Raw genomic sequence first — 15,458 nt, 5'->3', positions numbered from 1 at the left:
GAGAGAATAGTCTAAAAGTATTATATTTTAGGGCATTATTTTTATCATAGGAGTATGCAATGAGGGTTGCAGAGTGGATTATATTTGGGGGTAGGGGGTGGGGTTTGGGGAGGTGCGGGGGGGGGGATTGTGTACCAATGAGGGAGTTTTTCTTTTGCTTTTCATTTTTCTTTACAGGTGAAACAGTTCTCTTTAAGGATCCTTTCCTCTCTACATGTTGAGCATAGTATAATGATACTATACTTCTCATTCTTGCGTACTTTGAAGTCTTTGGAGAAGAATCTTTAGATCTGCCCAGTCCAGTCTACACTTCTCTCACACCCTCCAGCAACCTCCTCGTACCCAGCACTGGACTTAACTAGTTTGTACAATATTTACAGTCCCTCTCATGCTGAAAATCCTAGTAGACTTTGTGGATTAAATAATCTCAGCTTTCGTGAGCTGTCCCGAGTTTGCCCATCAAGTGATGGCAGAAGCCACCCTTGCTCTTGATTCTAATGGAATAATTTACTGTAAATAGCTGTCATTTCCTCTGAGAATCCTGGCTTGTTAGCCAGACAGAGATGACCAGGGCTGCCTCTAATGGGATGCTGGAGATGAGCAAGCTGTCCAAGTAGAACTGATGCATGGTAGTCTTTAAATTAAATTCAATCAAAGGCATTTAAGGCATAAGTCTTTTTTTTTTCCCACTCCTGGTAGAGGCAGAACAGCAAAGAGCCCTACAGAAATACAGTTATAGGCACTGTGATGCAATTTCCAATGAATTATACATGGAGCTGCCACAGTTCAGCACCTATTCCACAGCTGGCAACTGGTATTTGTAGACGTGGCTTCAGGGAAGATAATGGAACATTGCTTCTTCCTTCACATGCACTTGTCATGTCTCTCACTGGGAATCTCCTTTGCTCTGACTAATTTTTCTCAACTCATGCTTCTAAGAGGAAAGACACTCTCTCTTTGAAGTTGCCATGCACCAAGCAGAGGCCAGCAAAGGAGGAACAAAAAGGAAATTTCTCTGCTCTTGTACCCCATCCCCTCCTGGATACAACCATTGGAGTACAAGCTTTCTTTTCTTTTTTTCCAGAGGGATGGCTCTCTACTCATTAAGGGGTGGCATTAGATGAAGGTGGGGGCCTCACAACCTGGAAACTAGGAATCATGGGAAATGGTCGTGGTAGTAAAGGGGTAGAAGTTGAGTGATGCCACCTGACAATGATTCAGCAGGTGAGTGATCAAAGATGAGATTTTTCTCCACATGCCAATTCCTAGTTTTTCAGCTTGATTCTGTCATGATTACAAGATGGCCAGCAGCAGCAGCAGCCGCAATAAGTGGTAGGCTGTCTTGATCAAGTCCCATGCGAAAGATATTCTCTTACCTTGCAGTTGTTTTTTTTTTATTTTTTAAATTGAGATTTTAATGAAAGTTTATACAGAACTTGGGTTTCCATTAATTCATTGTTGCACATTTTCTTCCCTGCCCACCACCCCAGTTCGCTTTTCTCTTTGAAAAAAAAATTCTTTCATTGTTGTAGTCACTGTCCTCCCCCAGTCCACTTTCCTATGCAGCTCTTATTCTGGACTGTTGTCATGCAGATAATACCTAATCGTATATTCCTTTTAAGCAGTTCTGTTCCTCATTTGTTTCAATGCAGTGCACATTATTTATCCTGTCTTTTCTTAGTTTCCCCCCCAATCCCCAAGTCCATCCTGTTTTATAACAGTGGAATTAAGCAGTATTTGTCCTTTTGTAATGGAGATATTTCATTCAGAAAAAAATTATATGTTTTGAAGTGGAAAGGATTTGAGAAAGCAACTAAAACTCCTATTACAAAGTCACATTTTCTAAGGAAGCCTCAGGTATAATCAAGACAAAAGACCCAGTGCTAAAAAGGTGGGTTGACAGGTGCTGTCAAGTTGACTGTGCCTCATAGTGACCCTAAGTACAACTCAGGAAAGCTTTTCTCACTCTGTACCACCCTCACCATCTCTGTTGACTCTAAGCCGTTAGAGTTACTGTGCCTGTCCATTCCATTGTTGATCTTCCTCTCCTTTGCTTACTCCCTGCCTTGCCAAGCAAGATGTCCATTTCTAAGGACTGGACCCCCTGGTGACATGCCCAAAGTATGTAAGATGAAGTCTCACCATTTTTGCTTCTAAGGAGCACTATGGAAGCACTTCTTTTAAAATAGATTTTTTTTTCTTTTAGCAGTCCATGGGGGCATATAGTTAGGAAATTGGTATATAGAGTTGCCAGATAGAGCAAACAATACAAAATACCCAGTGTGGTTTGAATTCCTGATGAGCCATGGATACTCTTTTTAGTGTAAGTATATCATAAGCAATATTGGCTGGCCCAGGTGTACCATATTTACTACATACGTAAGCAAAACATTCTTCATTATTTATTTGAAGTTCACATGTAACTTAGCATACTGCATCTGACTAGCATGGCATGAAAGAAGTTGCACCAGTTTTGGCATAAAACAGACCCAAGTTTATATATTGAGTCTTCCCCTTACCTGTGATTTTGAGCAAGACTTCTCTGACTCAGTGTTCCTATCTTTAGAGAAATGAAACTGATCTCACCAAGTTGATATATACATATGTTGTTGTTAGGTGTCATTGAGTCACCTGCGACTCAGAGTGACCCTATGTACAACAACCCTAAACCCTGCCCTATCTGGTGCCAGTCTTATTGTCTCTGACTCACCTACCCCCATTACCCCAGTCACTGAATCAATCCATCTCATCGAGGGTCTTCCTCTCCTGCATTATCCCTCGACCTTCCCAAGCACGACTTCCAAGGACTGGTCCTGTCTTGCAACATGTCCAAACTATGTCAAGACGAAGCTTCAGAATCTTTGCCTCTAAGGTGCAGCCTGGCTTCACCCACTCCAGGACAAACCTGTTAGTTTTCTTAGCAGCCCATGGTATATTCAACACTCTTCTCCAGCACCACAACTCAAAGGCATCAATTCTCCTTCTTTCATCCCTAGTCATTATTGAGATTTTTTATGCATAGCAAGTAATTACAAAGACTATAGCCTGGATCAGGTACACCCTGGTCTCTAGACTGACATTGTTGCTCTTCAGTACTTTGGAGAGGTCTCTCCAAAAAGCAGATTTACAATTCGCCTTTTAATTTCCTGGCTGCTGTTACCAAGAGTGTTGATTGTGGAACCAAGCAAACTAAAGTTGTTAACAATCTCTATTTCTTCACCATTTATTATGATGCTGCCAATCGGCCCAGTGGTGTGAATCTTTGTTTTCTTGATGTTGAGCTTCAATCCATATTGAAGGCTGCAGTCATTAAACACATTTCAATGAGTTGTTGTTGTTGTCAACTATGACTCGTAGCAACTCTGTGAACAACAGATTGGAACGTTGCCCTATCCTCCATCATTGTAACATCTCTGCCTTGCTCAAGATTTAATGTATGTAAAATTAAAAGAAATGAGATTTTCTAAGACTTGGCATATTGTATGACATGGTATTTAAGAACTCATCCATTTTTATGTAACCATTTAGAATGGAAGGTCTTCAGCAAATATTTGTATATTTCTTTTTCTTACTATTCTTGTAAAATATCTCTGCTATAAATTTCTTTGATTGTCATTTCTCAATTCATGCATATTTGGCTTTGTGGGTAGCCAGAGGAGTACTCTCACAGTAACACAAGTAGAGGTGATGGAGGAGGACAGGAGAAGACATTCAGAACCAATCAAGGGGCTGATACTAGCTGTAGAGGCTCTGGAGAGTGGTCCAGTGGCCGTGGAAGTTCTCAGAGGCCTGGGACATATGGGCAATATTTGCCATAGTTTCCAGAAATGAGTATGGAAAATATTTGGCAATATAGCACATAAGTTTGTAGGGGTTCATGGTAGAACAGTAACTTAGAACCAGTACAAAATCTGAGCTCCACCTTATGTGCGTGAGCACTGTGGGGTGGGTGCAAACAGATTTAAAAGGAGAGCAGAGGTAAGACGCCTTTCATCCATACCTGTTTTGACTCCCTGTGGCTTTACCCGTGCAGAATCCCTCAGGGCTCTCTGTGACTGTGTCCTACCATCTCTTTCCAGGGCTCTGACCGCTGTGGGCAGGCCTTGCTGCACATTGGGATTAACCTGATGGCATTGCCTGGAGGCCGCCACCTGGACTCCATTCCCCTGCCGGGTCAACGGTAAGTCCTGCAGCCATTTGTCAGGGGCAGGTTTTCCAGATAAGTTTATGATCTGAACTGAGACCATAGGTAGTCCTTTTGCTCTGTGCACTTTCCCGAGAGGAAGCCTACGATAAGCAATTGAAGTCGCTACATTCACTCAGTGAATACTGAGGGGACTAGACACTAGGACACAGTAAAGCATCTCACCCCCAAGGAGTGGCTTTTTAAGATGGGGGCAAATAGTGAAGCAAAGTATGGTGTGGAGTCTGCTGTGTTCTGAGAGAGACACCCCCAGGGAAACACCTAATCCCTCCTGGACCAGGGAGCCAGAACCAGTAGGCATCTTTGAGGTTAGTGTTGACCTTCTCTGAGCCTCTCAGAGGACAGTAATCTAAGATTTCTTCTCATTCTCCAAGAACAGCAGGGAAAGACTTGTCCCTGAGCTGATCTTTGTGCAAGACTTGTCGCCCTGAATTGGACAATGTGGAATGGAGAGAAGGAGTATATAGAGCAGATGGGGAAGCCCAGATGATGAATCTGGAAGTTTTACTTTAAGAAAAGGACCCAGGGTCACCAGCGGGGCCTTCTCACTACTGAAAGGGATGGAGACGCAAGTTGAACTGGATTTGGTTGCTCTGGAGACCAGAAGATGTGGTGGAAGTCCCAGAGAGACAGATTTACGATGATTAACTGACCTGGTTTGACCAGGACTGTCTTGATTTTCACAATGAAAGTCATGCATCCTTAGAACTTCCTCAGTCCTGGGGAAATGGTGTTATTGGGTCACCCTAATACAGGTTTAGTTTACGAGGAACTTTGCAACCTTCCAGTTGTACAGGAAGAGCTTCTCCATACGGCTGTTACAAACATGCCAGCAGGGTTGTAAAAGGACGATAATAACTTACCTCTGAAAGCTTCCACTTTGATGGAAACTTCCACTTCTTATTGAGACATTTTGGTGGGGTCATTCTGAGGCAAGAGTATCCACAAAGTTCTTGTAATTGCATTAAATCGTATTTTGTTTGTATTAGTTATGCTTTGTCTTGGAAGGCTTGTTTTATATATTAATGTGCCTTTCAGTTTGCCTTTAAATTGATGAGTCAGAATTGGCTTGACAGCATGTGTGCAGTTTGTGTTTTCTAATTTGCATATCACTCATTTCTAGGATTTTTATTGGGTCTATGAATATTGTTTTGAGTGTGTATTGTTTTTCAGATCGTGAAACATAATTTAATATTTGTTAAAAGTCTATTAGAGCTGGTTAACCTTTACAGGGCAACAATCCACTGTCCCAAGATCATAATGAGTATAAAGTTATGAATACAGTTCATGCATGCAATTGCTTGAAAAGTAACTACTAATTTCCAATAGAACCCAAAGACTTAAAATTAAGAATCTTGTGAGATCCCTAGGTATCTTTCCATGTAATGTCTCTAAGAAAAAAGCCAGAGAATGTGAGATGCAAAGTCACAATACGTAAGAGTCCTCCACAATACCCAAGCAAAGGACTTTGCACTTCACCGGGAATGGCCGGTGAGGAGGTAACCGAGTGTGGTCAGCTTTTGATGCCTGCCTGCTTACGTGCCACCAGATGCAATGTGCCCAATGTATCCAGTTCTGTGATACACCATCTGCTAGCTGTGTGCCTTGGCAAATTCCAGAACCCCATCAGTTCTTTGATTCCCTCTTGTAAACAGTGGGAGGAATAATAGTAATTGGAATGGCAGTGATGGTTCAGTTGTAGAATTCTCGCTTCCTCCTGGGAGACCTGTACTTGACTTCTGGCCAATGCATCTCGGGTACAGCTACCACTTGTCTGTTACTGGAGGCTGGTGCATTCCTCTTGTTCTGAACGCGCTTCAGCAGAGCTCCCACACTAGAAAGGACTGAGGAGAAAAATCTACAACCTACTTCTGATAATTATGCAATGAAAACCTCACAGACTATGAATGTTTATTCCACCATGGGTCATGGGAATGTCTTAGGACTGGGCAGCACTTTTTTCAATGGTGCTTGGAGTCACCATGATTCCAGGGACCACTTGATGATAGCTAGCAGCAAAAATCCCTATGTTATGGAGTTGGTGTGTAATTTAAATGGATCATGAGCATTGTATGCGGATCCAAGTAAAAGAAAACCCTCAACAAGTTCAATCTTTTTTTCCATTTATTATAATAGTATATATTGGATGCTGACAATTGGGGAAATTTTCTTTTCTCTGTGCAGAGACATTATCCATACATAAGGCCATAGTCTTTAAATTTCATCAGTAAATGCTTTGCCTCTTCATTTTCTATAAGCAGTCTTATGCCACCTGAGTATCACAGGTTGTTAGTGACTCTTCCTTTAATCTTGATGCCACATCCTTATTTGCTCTGCAAACATATTGCATAGAGCTCTGGTGTCTGAGCAGTATGTTATATGTTGGGCTAATAACCAAAAGGTCAGGAGTTTGAACCATAGAGCTACTTACTCTATGGGAGAAAGATGAGACAGTCTGTTTCCATGAAGAGGTACAGCTTTGGAAACCCAATAGAGAGTTGTCATCACTCAAAAATGACTCATCTGCAGTGGGGAAACTATGTAGGAGCCAAATTACAATTTTCTTGAAGGTAATGTAACATTTCTAATTGGTTGTGTCAGCAAAAACCTGCAGAGGAAAACTGCACACTAGCGTGACTCTAAGAGTTCTCTCACTGACGCTAAATAGCACAACCAGGGAAATGTTTGAGCAATAGGTCCTTGACTTTGCCATCCCAGTGGGGCAGGGTGGACTTCAGAGGGATTGGACAATCTCATTTAGGGTATCCATAGCTTGACTGTACCGGACCTACCCAGCTCATAGGATGACTATAGCCTCATGGCCTTCCAGCCTTTTCATCATGTGTGTTCTCCCTCAACAGTGGAAACACTTTCCAGCCCAAGCCCAAATGCTTTTCTGGAAATTCAGGGATTTACCGATGGAAATGGAGGGAATAAGCTGTAACTTCTCTGAATAGCTGGAGCTAGTGTCTGCTCCTAGTAGGGCGCTCTGATGGCCTATAGGTGAGGAGCTGTGCTGCCAACCCAAAGGCATGTAGTTAAAATCCACCAGCTGCTCTACGAGAGAGAGATGGGCAGTCCCTTTCCATGGAATTCACTGTCCCTTTCCATGGAATTCACTGCCTCTGAAAACTTGCTTTGGGTCAGTTCCAACTTGACAAAACATAACAACATGACCCTAGCAGGTATTACTTTCTTCCTCACTCTCTGATGCCAGTATTTGTAAACAGAGCCTGGATTTTCTATTGACTATGCGTATGGCAGTGGTAGACCTTGTACTTAGGGTGATGGTCAACCATGATTGTCAGTTGTGGTGGTCAGCATGTGCCTTGGCCACACTCTCAGAGACATGGCATGTGTATTTATGACATGTCAGAGAAGTTAATTTATCTAATGTGATGATGCTTTGTACACAGGCAAGAAGAGCTACTTCTTTCCTCCTGTTCCCAGCTGCACAAGCCCCTTGTTGAGAATAACACCATGGTTATTGTCTCCAGATAGATAATTAATGCTGGATAATTGTTGTGTTCCATCAAGATGGAATCTCACCCTACAGTGACATTGTTCACCTCAGTGTACAAAACTTCCAAAACAACAACAAAACCCCATTAAGTTACAGCCTGAGTGACTCATGTAGGTTAGGTCATTGGTATTTGAGGCCCTGATGAGTAATTAGAAAACGAGGATGGGATGCAGCCTCCTGGCAGAGGGGAGAGGGCAGCTGGTTGAGATCCTAGGCTGAATTGGCATAAGCCATAGGAGATGGTTCAATAGAGTGTAATGGCTCTCAACTCTGATTGTAGCTGAATCTCCTGGGAAGTTTTTATGTTTAAAAGCAAAATAAAACACACAAGAAAGAAAACCCCAAACACCAAAAGCTTATTCTTAGTGACTTTAATGTGCATTTGTACCCTCAGAGAGGTGCTACGTTTGGGTTTGCAGTGAGATTCTCTGAAACCGCATCAACCGGAGTTCACTGCAGCTTTAAAGGATGAGGAAGGATAGTCTCCCTAAGCTCCCAGGATCCTTTGTGGAACCCAAACTACAATGTCTCAAGTCATGCTAATAACTCAAAATACCTTCTCCTCTCAATAGTAGAAACCCTCACAAGGTTTTATTGGTGGGAGTAGAAGGATCACCTCTCTGAATAGCAGGAAGCGGTCTGCTAAGACCCTCGTTGGTCCTAGGTTCCTTCTCCTTCTTCGAGCCTCACTATTTATATTCAGGGAGTTGATTTTCTTATTGGCTCTGGGTATGGTATTGGTAGAGCTGAGACCTACCGAGGTCAACAGTCAACCATGGTAGTTATTTGTGATGGTTATCATAGTGCTTCTGCCCACTCCCAAGGTGTGCTTACCTCCATCCCAGCCCTCATTTCCTCCAGGGTCCTGATGATCCAGTCTCTATTGGTGGATCCCTGGGAGTGACTTGGAGGTCAGTCTGAGGGTTTCACATGAGGTTGTGTCTAGAAATACCATTCACTCATTCTTTTCACTACTTCCCATCAGGTGAAGCTGATGGTACCTTGACATCTCTATAGGTTCTTGTCAGTGAAAGGTTGAAGTAGGGATATTCACTGAAGGGCTGGCCTTTACAAACCTGATAACAAAATTGGATTCTGTTTATCAAACACTTGCTATGAGCTAGTTACTTTTATGCCAAGTAATTAATTATGACCTCATGAAATGTGCATTATTATGACTTCAATTTTGCAAATAAGGGGATCATAGGTTGGGTTTATCTCCTTTCATGAGAGGTCTAGAGTTCAGGATGGTCATTATGGAGACCAGTTTCTGTGGCATGAATGAGGAGGAAGCAGGACTGGACAGAGAGAAAGTTGAGTTGCAATACAGCCTTAATGACAACCTCAGGTGACTTCACAAGGTGTTTTGGCATCATGACTGTTCATTGGCCAGGACCTTAATGCCCTATCTTGATCAGTCATTGGCATGGCCTTTTGAAGGAAGGATGACCTTTAAATGAGGTATCTCTGAGACAACATGTAGAGGGACTGACAGCAGGTGAGGAATACGTTTCCCATATGGGAACCTGAGTGGCAAATCACAGTGCATAGCAGATGAAGAAACTGATGGAATTTGAATGATTCACTTTTTTTCGCCCCCTATCAGGCCTTGATTTATAGGTAGCATACATTTGTGCCTTTCATCCAAGACCTCTCACTAGGAGTGAATCACTAACCCACATGGTTTCTGTTTGGTCCGGAATCTGAATTGGGTCAGGGCTGGGCACAGTGGCAGTCTGTGGTAGGGGCCTCCTGGATTGCCCTTAACCCGATGGGGAGGACATGTCCAGCTTTCTGGAGCCAGTGAGGGCCATGGAGGCAAGCCTGTCTCCAAGTAGATAATGGCTTGCATATGTGAACTCTCAGTCTGTGGTTGGTTTTCTGCTGCTAGGCCATTTTCTCTGCCTGCGGTGTAATGTGCAGACTGTAATTGTCAATGGGCTAATTGGATATTTTTCTGTTGTTTAAACCAAAAGGAAGGCCAATCAAAGTGAGAATCCAAACCCCTTCTTCTGCTACTTCCCAAGAGAAACCCACAGAAATACAGGGCGTGAACTTGTGAAGGCAGAGGGATGATGATGCAATAGCTATTTTTAAGAATAGAGGTTGAATTTAAATTTTCATACAGTGGCAGAAACTGGGATCATAGAACTCCTTTGTTGTTTCTGGCAGTTTCCCTAGTGTTCATTAATGCCTCTCCTTTAATATAAGATGGGAAAGCAGAGATCAGAGACAATGGTGCTGTCATTATACTCTTCAGTTGCTGTAGAGTCCTCTCTTTCCTGGGCTGTTATTCTCAAGCTCATTCTCCCAATCCTCTTCCAAAATCCCAAGCCAAACAAATATATACCATTCATGCATTCCTTTCACTATTTGTAGATCAAGCTGATGGGACCTTGACATCTCTCTAGGTTCCTGTCAGTGAAAGGTTGAAATAGGGGTGTTCATTGAAGGGCTGGCCTTTACAAACCTGATAATAAAATTGGATTATGTTTATCTGACACTTGCTATGAGTTTGCTACTTTTATATCAAGTTATTAATTATGACTTCACAAATATGCATAGTTATTGTTACTTTAATTTTGCAAATAAGGGGGTCATATTGTTGTTTCGTGCTGTTGAGTCGAGTATGACTCATAGCAACCCTATGGTATATATCTCCTTTCAAGAGAGGTCTGGGGTTCAGCATGGTTTTATGTCTCTCTGGTTAAGTCTATCTGCTTTTGGAAACTTTTAAAGTTTTGGGGAGCCTGTAATTTTATACTACTGTCTCTTGTTATAAGACTGTTACTCTCTCTCTCCCTGACTACAACCACACCCTAGATAATTCTACCTAAAAAAAAAAAATCCTCTGACCAGTAAGTAGCTTGGTATTTGGAGATGATTGTGGTTGCATCTGGCTTTGAGTTTGGAGCCTGCCAGACTGCAGCCAGCCCAGATTGTAGGGCTTGGTAACCTCATTCCAGATGTCCAGGACAGCCAGGGTTTCTGGGGAGCAGGCATCTGCTTCTCTTGTGAATGGAGCTGGGTTCTGGGTTTTGCCCTCCATGCTCCCTAAGCACAACATCAGTCTCTAGCATAAGGTTAAGACTCCAATTCACCAGGGAGACCAGGAAAATCCAAACACTGGCCTTAGCTTCTGACTTTGCTGACTCCTTGGCTGGGAGACCCTACCAGCTCCTGACTGGTGGTTTTTCATCATGAAGGGAGTGTGACTCACTGCTAGTCCATTTGCCTTGACCTCAATTCCTATGAGTAACAGAATAAGTCATCTGTACTCGCAGAGGGAAGACTTCATGCCCAGTAAGAAGGCTCGAGGTTCATGGCTGAGGATGGAGTAACTGTTGGGAGTAGAGAGGTGCAGGGAAAGCAGGCAGCCCCCACTGCACAGCCACAGCTTCCCTGTTGAACCAGACTTGTTAGATTGGGTCAGTCAGGAAATCCAATAGAAGAGGAGGAGCCCAGATAGCCAGGGAGCTAATGACAGAAGAGTCAGGAGAGCTATGCAATTATGGGATGTTCAGCGCTTAACATGGCCCAGATGTTAATGAGCCACAGTATCCAGACTCCAAAATTGACAAGAACATCTCATTATGTGGCGACACAGTGACCACAACTAGGAGTGGACAGGCTCACTGTGGGGGTCAAATGGGGTTCATAGGCTTTGTCTATTCCCTGAAAAAAATGGTCCCTTCTTGACAAATTCTTTTGCAGAGCTCTCATCTCTGCTGTGACCTCGTATACCCCACTTGTCATAATGCCTGACCTTCAACAAAACCAAAGCAAAAGCTAGTTCCTCCCCAGATGTGTTTCTTACCTCAGTAAGTAACAGCTCCATTCAAGTAGGCCAGAAATCCAGGAGTCAACACTGGTTCTTTATCTTCTCTCACCCTCATATCCTCCCTTTTACTTTAGGCCTCTGTCATCTTTCTCTGTGTTTAATGACAGATCATTCAAGCTATGCTTAGAAGAGGCAATGACACAAGGGATATCATTGCTGATGTCAGATGAATCCTGGCTGAAAGCACAGAATACCAGAAGAATGTCTACTTGTGTTCTATTGACCATGGAAAGGCATTGAGCTATGTGGATCATGACAAACTATGGCTAAAATTAAGAAGAATGGTAATCCCATAACACTTAATTGCACACATAGGAAATCTGTTTCATATTACACCAAGACTGTTGTCTGAACAGAGCAAGAGGGAACTCTATGGTTTAAAATCAGGACATGTGTGTGTATCCTTTTCCCATACTTATTCATACGCTGAGCAAATTATGTGAGAAGCAGGACTCTATGAAAAAGAATGTGGCATCAAGTTCAAGGAAGACTCATCAACAACTTACGTTACATAGATAACACAACCTTGCTTGCTGAAAGTGAGGAGGACTTGGAATGCTTACTTTAGAAGATCGAAGACTACAGTCTTCAAAATGGATTGCACCTCAACATTACAAAGACAATAGTCCTCACTATTGGACTTATAAACAACATTAGTTAGGTGCAGATAAGTCAAGCACAACTCAGAATGACCCTATGAACAACTGATTTGAACCCTGTCTTGACCTGTGCTGTCCTCATAATCTCTGACACTTGAGCCCATTGCTACTGTCACAGTGTCAATCCACCTGCTTGCAGGTCTTTCTTTCTTTCCTCGACACTCCATTTTCCCAAGCATGATGTCCCTCTCCAAGGAATAGCCTCTCCTAGTGACATGTCCAGAGTTTTGTGAGATGAAGCTTTATCATTTTTTCCTCCAAGGAGCACTCCAATTGCACCAGAATTCTCTAGGACATATCTATTTGTTCTTTTGGCAGTCCAAGGTATATTCAGCACTCGTCTCCAATATCACAACTCAAAGAAATAAATTCTTTTTCTGTCATCCTTATTCATTGTTGAGCTGTCAGTATCATGGCAAGTGGTTGGAAAGACCATGACCTTAATCAGGCACACCTTAGTCAAACTAACATTGTTGCTCCTCAGTATGGAGAAGTCCCGGCCTGTAGACTTTCCCAGTGCAATAGGTCTCCTGATCACTTGACTGCTGATACAAAGGTGTTGATTGTGGATCTAAGCAAGATGAAATAGTTGACAGCTTCAATCTTTTCTTCATCTCTTGATGTTGCCTAGCGGTCCAATGGTGAGAATCTTTGTTTTCCTGACATTGAGATGCAATGCATATTGAAAGCTGCATTCTCTGATTTCTGCGGCAACATTTCAAGCCCTCTTCGCTTTCATGATGGAGAAAAGTTGAAATAGTCAACTGTTTTCTTACTTGGATCCACAATCTACATGCTTAGTACTAGCAGCCATGAGATAAGATGTATTGCACTGGGCAAGCCTACTGTCAGAGAATTCTCCAAATTACTGAGGAACAATGATGTCAGTTTGAAGACTAAGGTGCACCTGATTCAGGTCATGGCCTTTTCTATCACTTGATATGCATCTTGGAACTGGGCAATAACAAAGGATGACAGAAAAAGAATTGATGCCTTTAGCTATGGTGTTGGGAAAAGTACTGAATACTCTATGGACTGACAAAAAAACAAACAAATGTATCTTAGGAGAAATGCAACCAAAATACTCCTTGGAGGCAAAGATGACAAAGATTTGTCTCACGTACTTTGGACATGTTGCTAAGAGAGGCTACTCCTTGGAGAAGGACCTCAGGTATGGAAAAGCGAGAAGCTCTGGAATTGAGACATGGAATTAAGGAATGACTTCACCACGTACTCATGATGTGAACTCGCTGAAGTTTCCTCATCTGTAAATAAGAATGATAGTCCTCTCAGCTATAGGCTACACTACTGAGCTCCTTTCACGTGATTGTTGTTTGATGCCATTGATTCATATGAATCATAATGACCCTATGAACAATAGATGAAGCACAACAGCCATGTCCTATCCAATGACAACACCTCTGATATAGCCGAACCATTGCAGCAGCTATTGTGTCAGTCTATCTTGTTGAGGGTCTTTCTTTCTTATGCTGACCCTCTGATTTTCCAAACATGATGTCCTTTTCCAAGGAATAACCTCTCCTAACAACATGCTCAAAATATATAAGACAAAGACTGTCAGGAGGCTCAAAAAGACAATATGTAAAAGAGGCTTGGTGAGGTCGGCAGGTTTCACTGGCCTCCAACCCTTTTGGCCTTTTGGAAGGAAGTTCTGTCAATTCGGCTGCTTACTGTGAAGGATCTTTTGTCCTCAGATTCTATTGGAGCTAGAGAATCGTTAGTCAGGAACTGAGGTTTTTGGAATAATGAGGATGTGGTGGAAGAGAGGGCTCCAAGTGGAGGACTGCAGACTGATGGAGAGTCTGTGGAATGTCACACATGGTGTGGTGACTGGTTCTTGGAAACTCTTGAGTGGTGATTTCTTTATCCTCACCCTCATTTTCCAGACCTCTAAGTGATATGTGTTGCAGTACTAACTGAAAGTTCAGTGATTTGGTTTTACCACCTGCTACATGGGAAGAAGAGAGACAAGCACCTCCCGCAAAGATTTACAGCCTCAAAAACACAACTGAAAATCACTAAGAGCTGGAATCAACCCCGTGGCAGTAGTTTTGGATGGTGGTAGGTATGTAGGTATCAGGAGCCCTGACGATATAGTTTGTAATTTACTGGCAACTAAAATCCACTAGCTGCTCCTTGGGAGAAAGATGATAATTCTCTTCCCATAAGAATTTATACATCTGCAGAAACCTTGGTGGAAGATCACTATGAGTCAGAAAGACCTGAAGGGCTTGGTTTTTGAATGTAGGTATCCAGGAGGCCCAGTGGCCTTGTACATTATGAGTTAGATTACTAACTGGAAAAAAAAAGGTAGTTTGAATCCATTCTGTGGGACAAAGATGAGGCAGCCTCCTATAAAGATTTATAGCCTCGGTAGCCTGATGGAAGGTTGCCCTGAGTTGGAATAAAAAAGACAGCAGCGAGCTTGATTTAGTTTATGTGGGTTTCAGATGGCAACCAGATTAGGTTTTTGCATTCTCATAAAATCTCTACTTTGGCAAATAAAAATGTTCACTTTAATGTAAGGAGGGGAACAGTATGCGAAGGAGAAAGCTCAGCCTTCTTTGGGTCACATGTCAACCTTGTCGTGAAGGGTTAGGGGAAGCACCAGAAGTAACTAGACCTCTGTGTATGAGGTGCATTTATAACTTTTATCTGACAACACTATCCAAACATAATATTTGGACAGAGCATGGCCTTTAGTAGAGTGCATCACTTAAGGATGTGGGGGCACCCTTCCAGGATCTTGTCTGGAGAATGACTAGTATTCTCCCAACTTTGGACACTGGACAGAAAGCAAGCCTATCAGAGTCCCATTGCCTTCCCAGTGGCTGGCGATTGGAAGATGCTCTGCAACAGTGTTAAAGAAGAGTAATAATGGAAAAGAACGTGGGGACTCGAGTCCAGTGAATTAGATTAGAGCTAAATGTGGCCACTTACATGCTGCTTGAACCCAGATGGATTACTTAGCCTCTCATCTGTAAATGTAAGATAATAGGAATACTTTCCTCACAAGATGATAGGAGTACTTTCCTCCCAAGGCCTTTGTGAGGACTAAATTAAGCAGTTCACATGGTGGCAGGTACAGGTCCACCTAAAGAAATGTTACAGATTTTTACTCCCCTTGAGCCTTGCAGTACCCCATAAGATAGCATAGGTTATTATTATCCTAACAGGATAGATATATTAACTTCATTCAGTTTCATAAAT

At 42.5% G+C, this 15,458-nt stretch overlaps 1 protein-coding gene across 1 annotated transcript in view; it reads left to right on the top strand.

Moving 5' to 3' along the window:
* INSC (inscuteable homolog (Drosophila)) overlaps nucleotides 1-15,458 on the top strand; it is a 169,157-nt gene that overhangs the window by 42,599 nt on the left and 111,100 nt on the right. The window contains exon 2 of the mRNA XM_006892048.1: nucleotides 4,080-4,180. Within this exon, the coding sequence (XP_006892110.1) occupies nucleotides 4,080-4,180 (101 nt within the window). The remainder of the gene's footprint in view (nucleotides 1-4,079; nucleotides 4,181-15,458) is intronic.

This window comes from Elephantulus edwardii, unplaced genomic scaffold, assembly GCF_000299155.1.
Source record: "Elephantulus edwardii isolate Elephantulus edwardi_28Jun2011 unplaced genomic scaffold, EleEdw1.0 scaffold00109, whole genome shotgun sequence".
NCBI lineage: Eukaryota > Metazoa > Chordata > Mammalia > Macroscelidea > Macroscelididae > Elephantulus > Elephantulus edwardii.
Note: the sequence above shows the minus strand (reverse complement) of the source record. Positions and strands in the feature narration are given on the sequence as shown.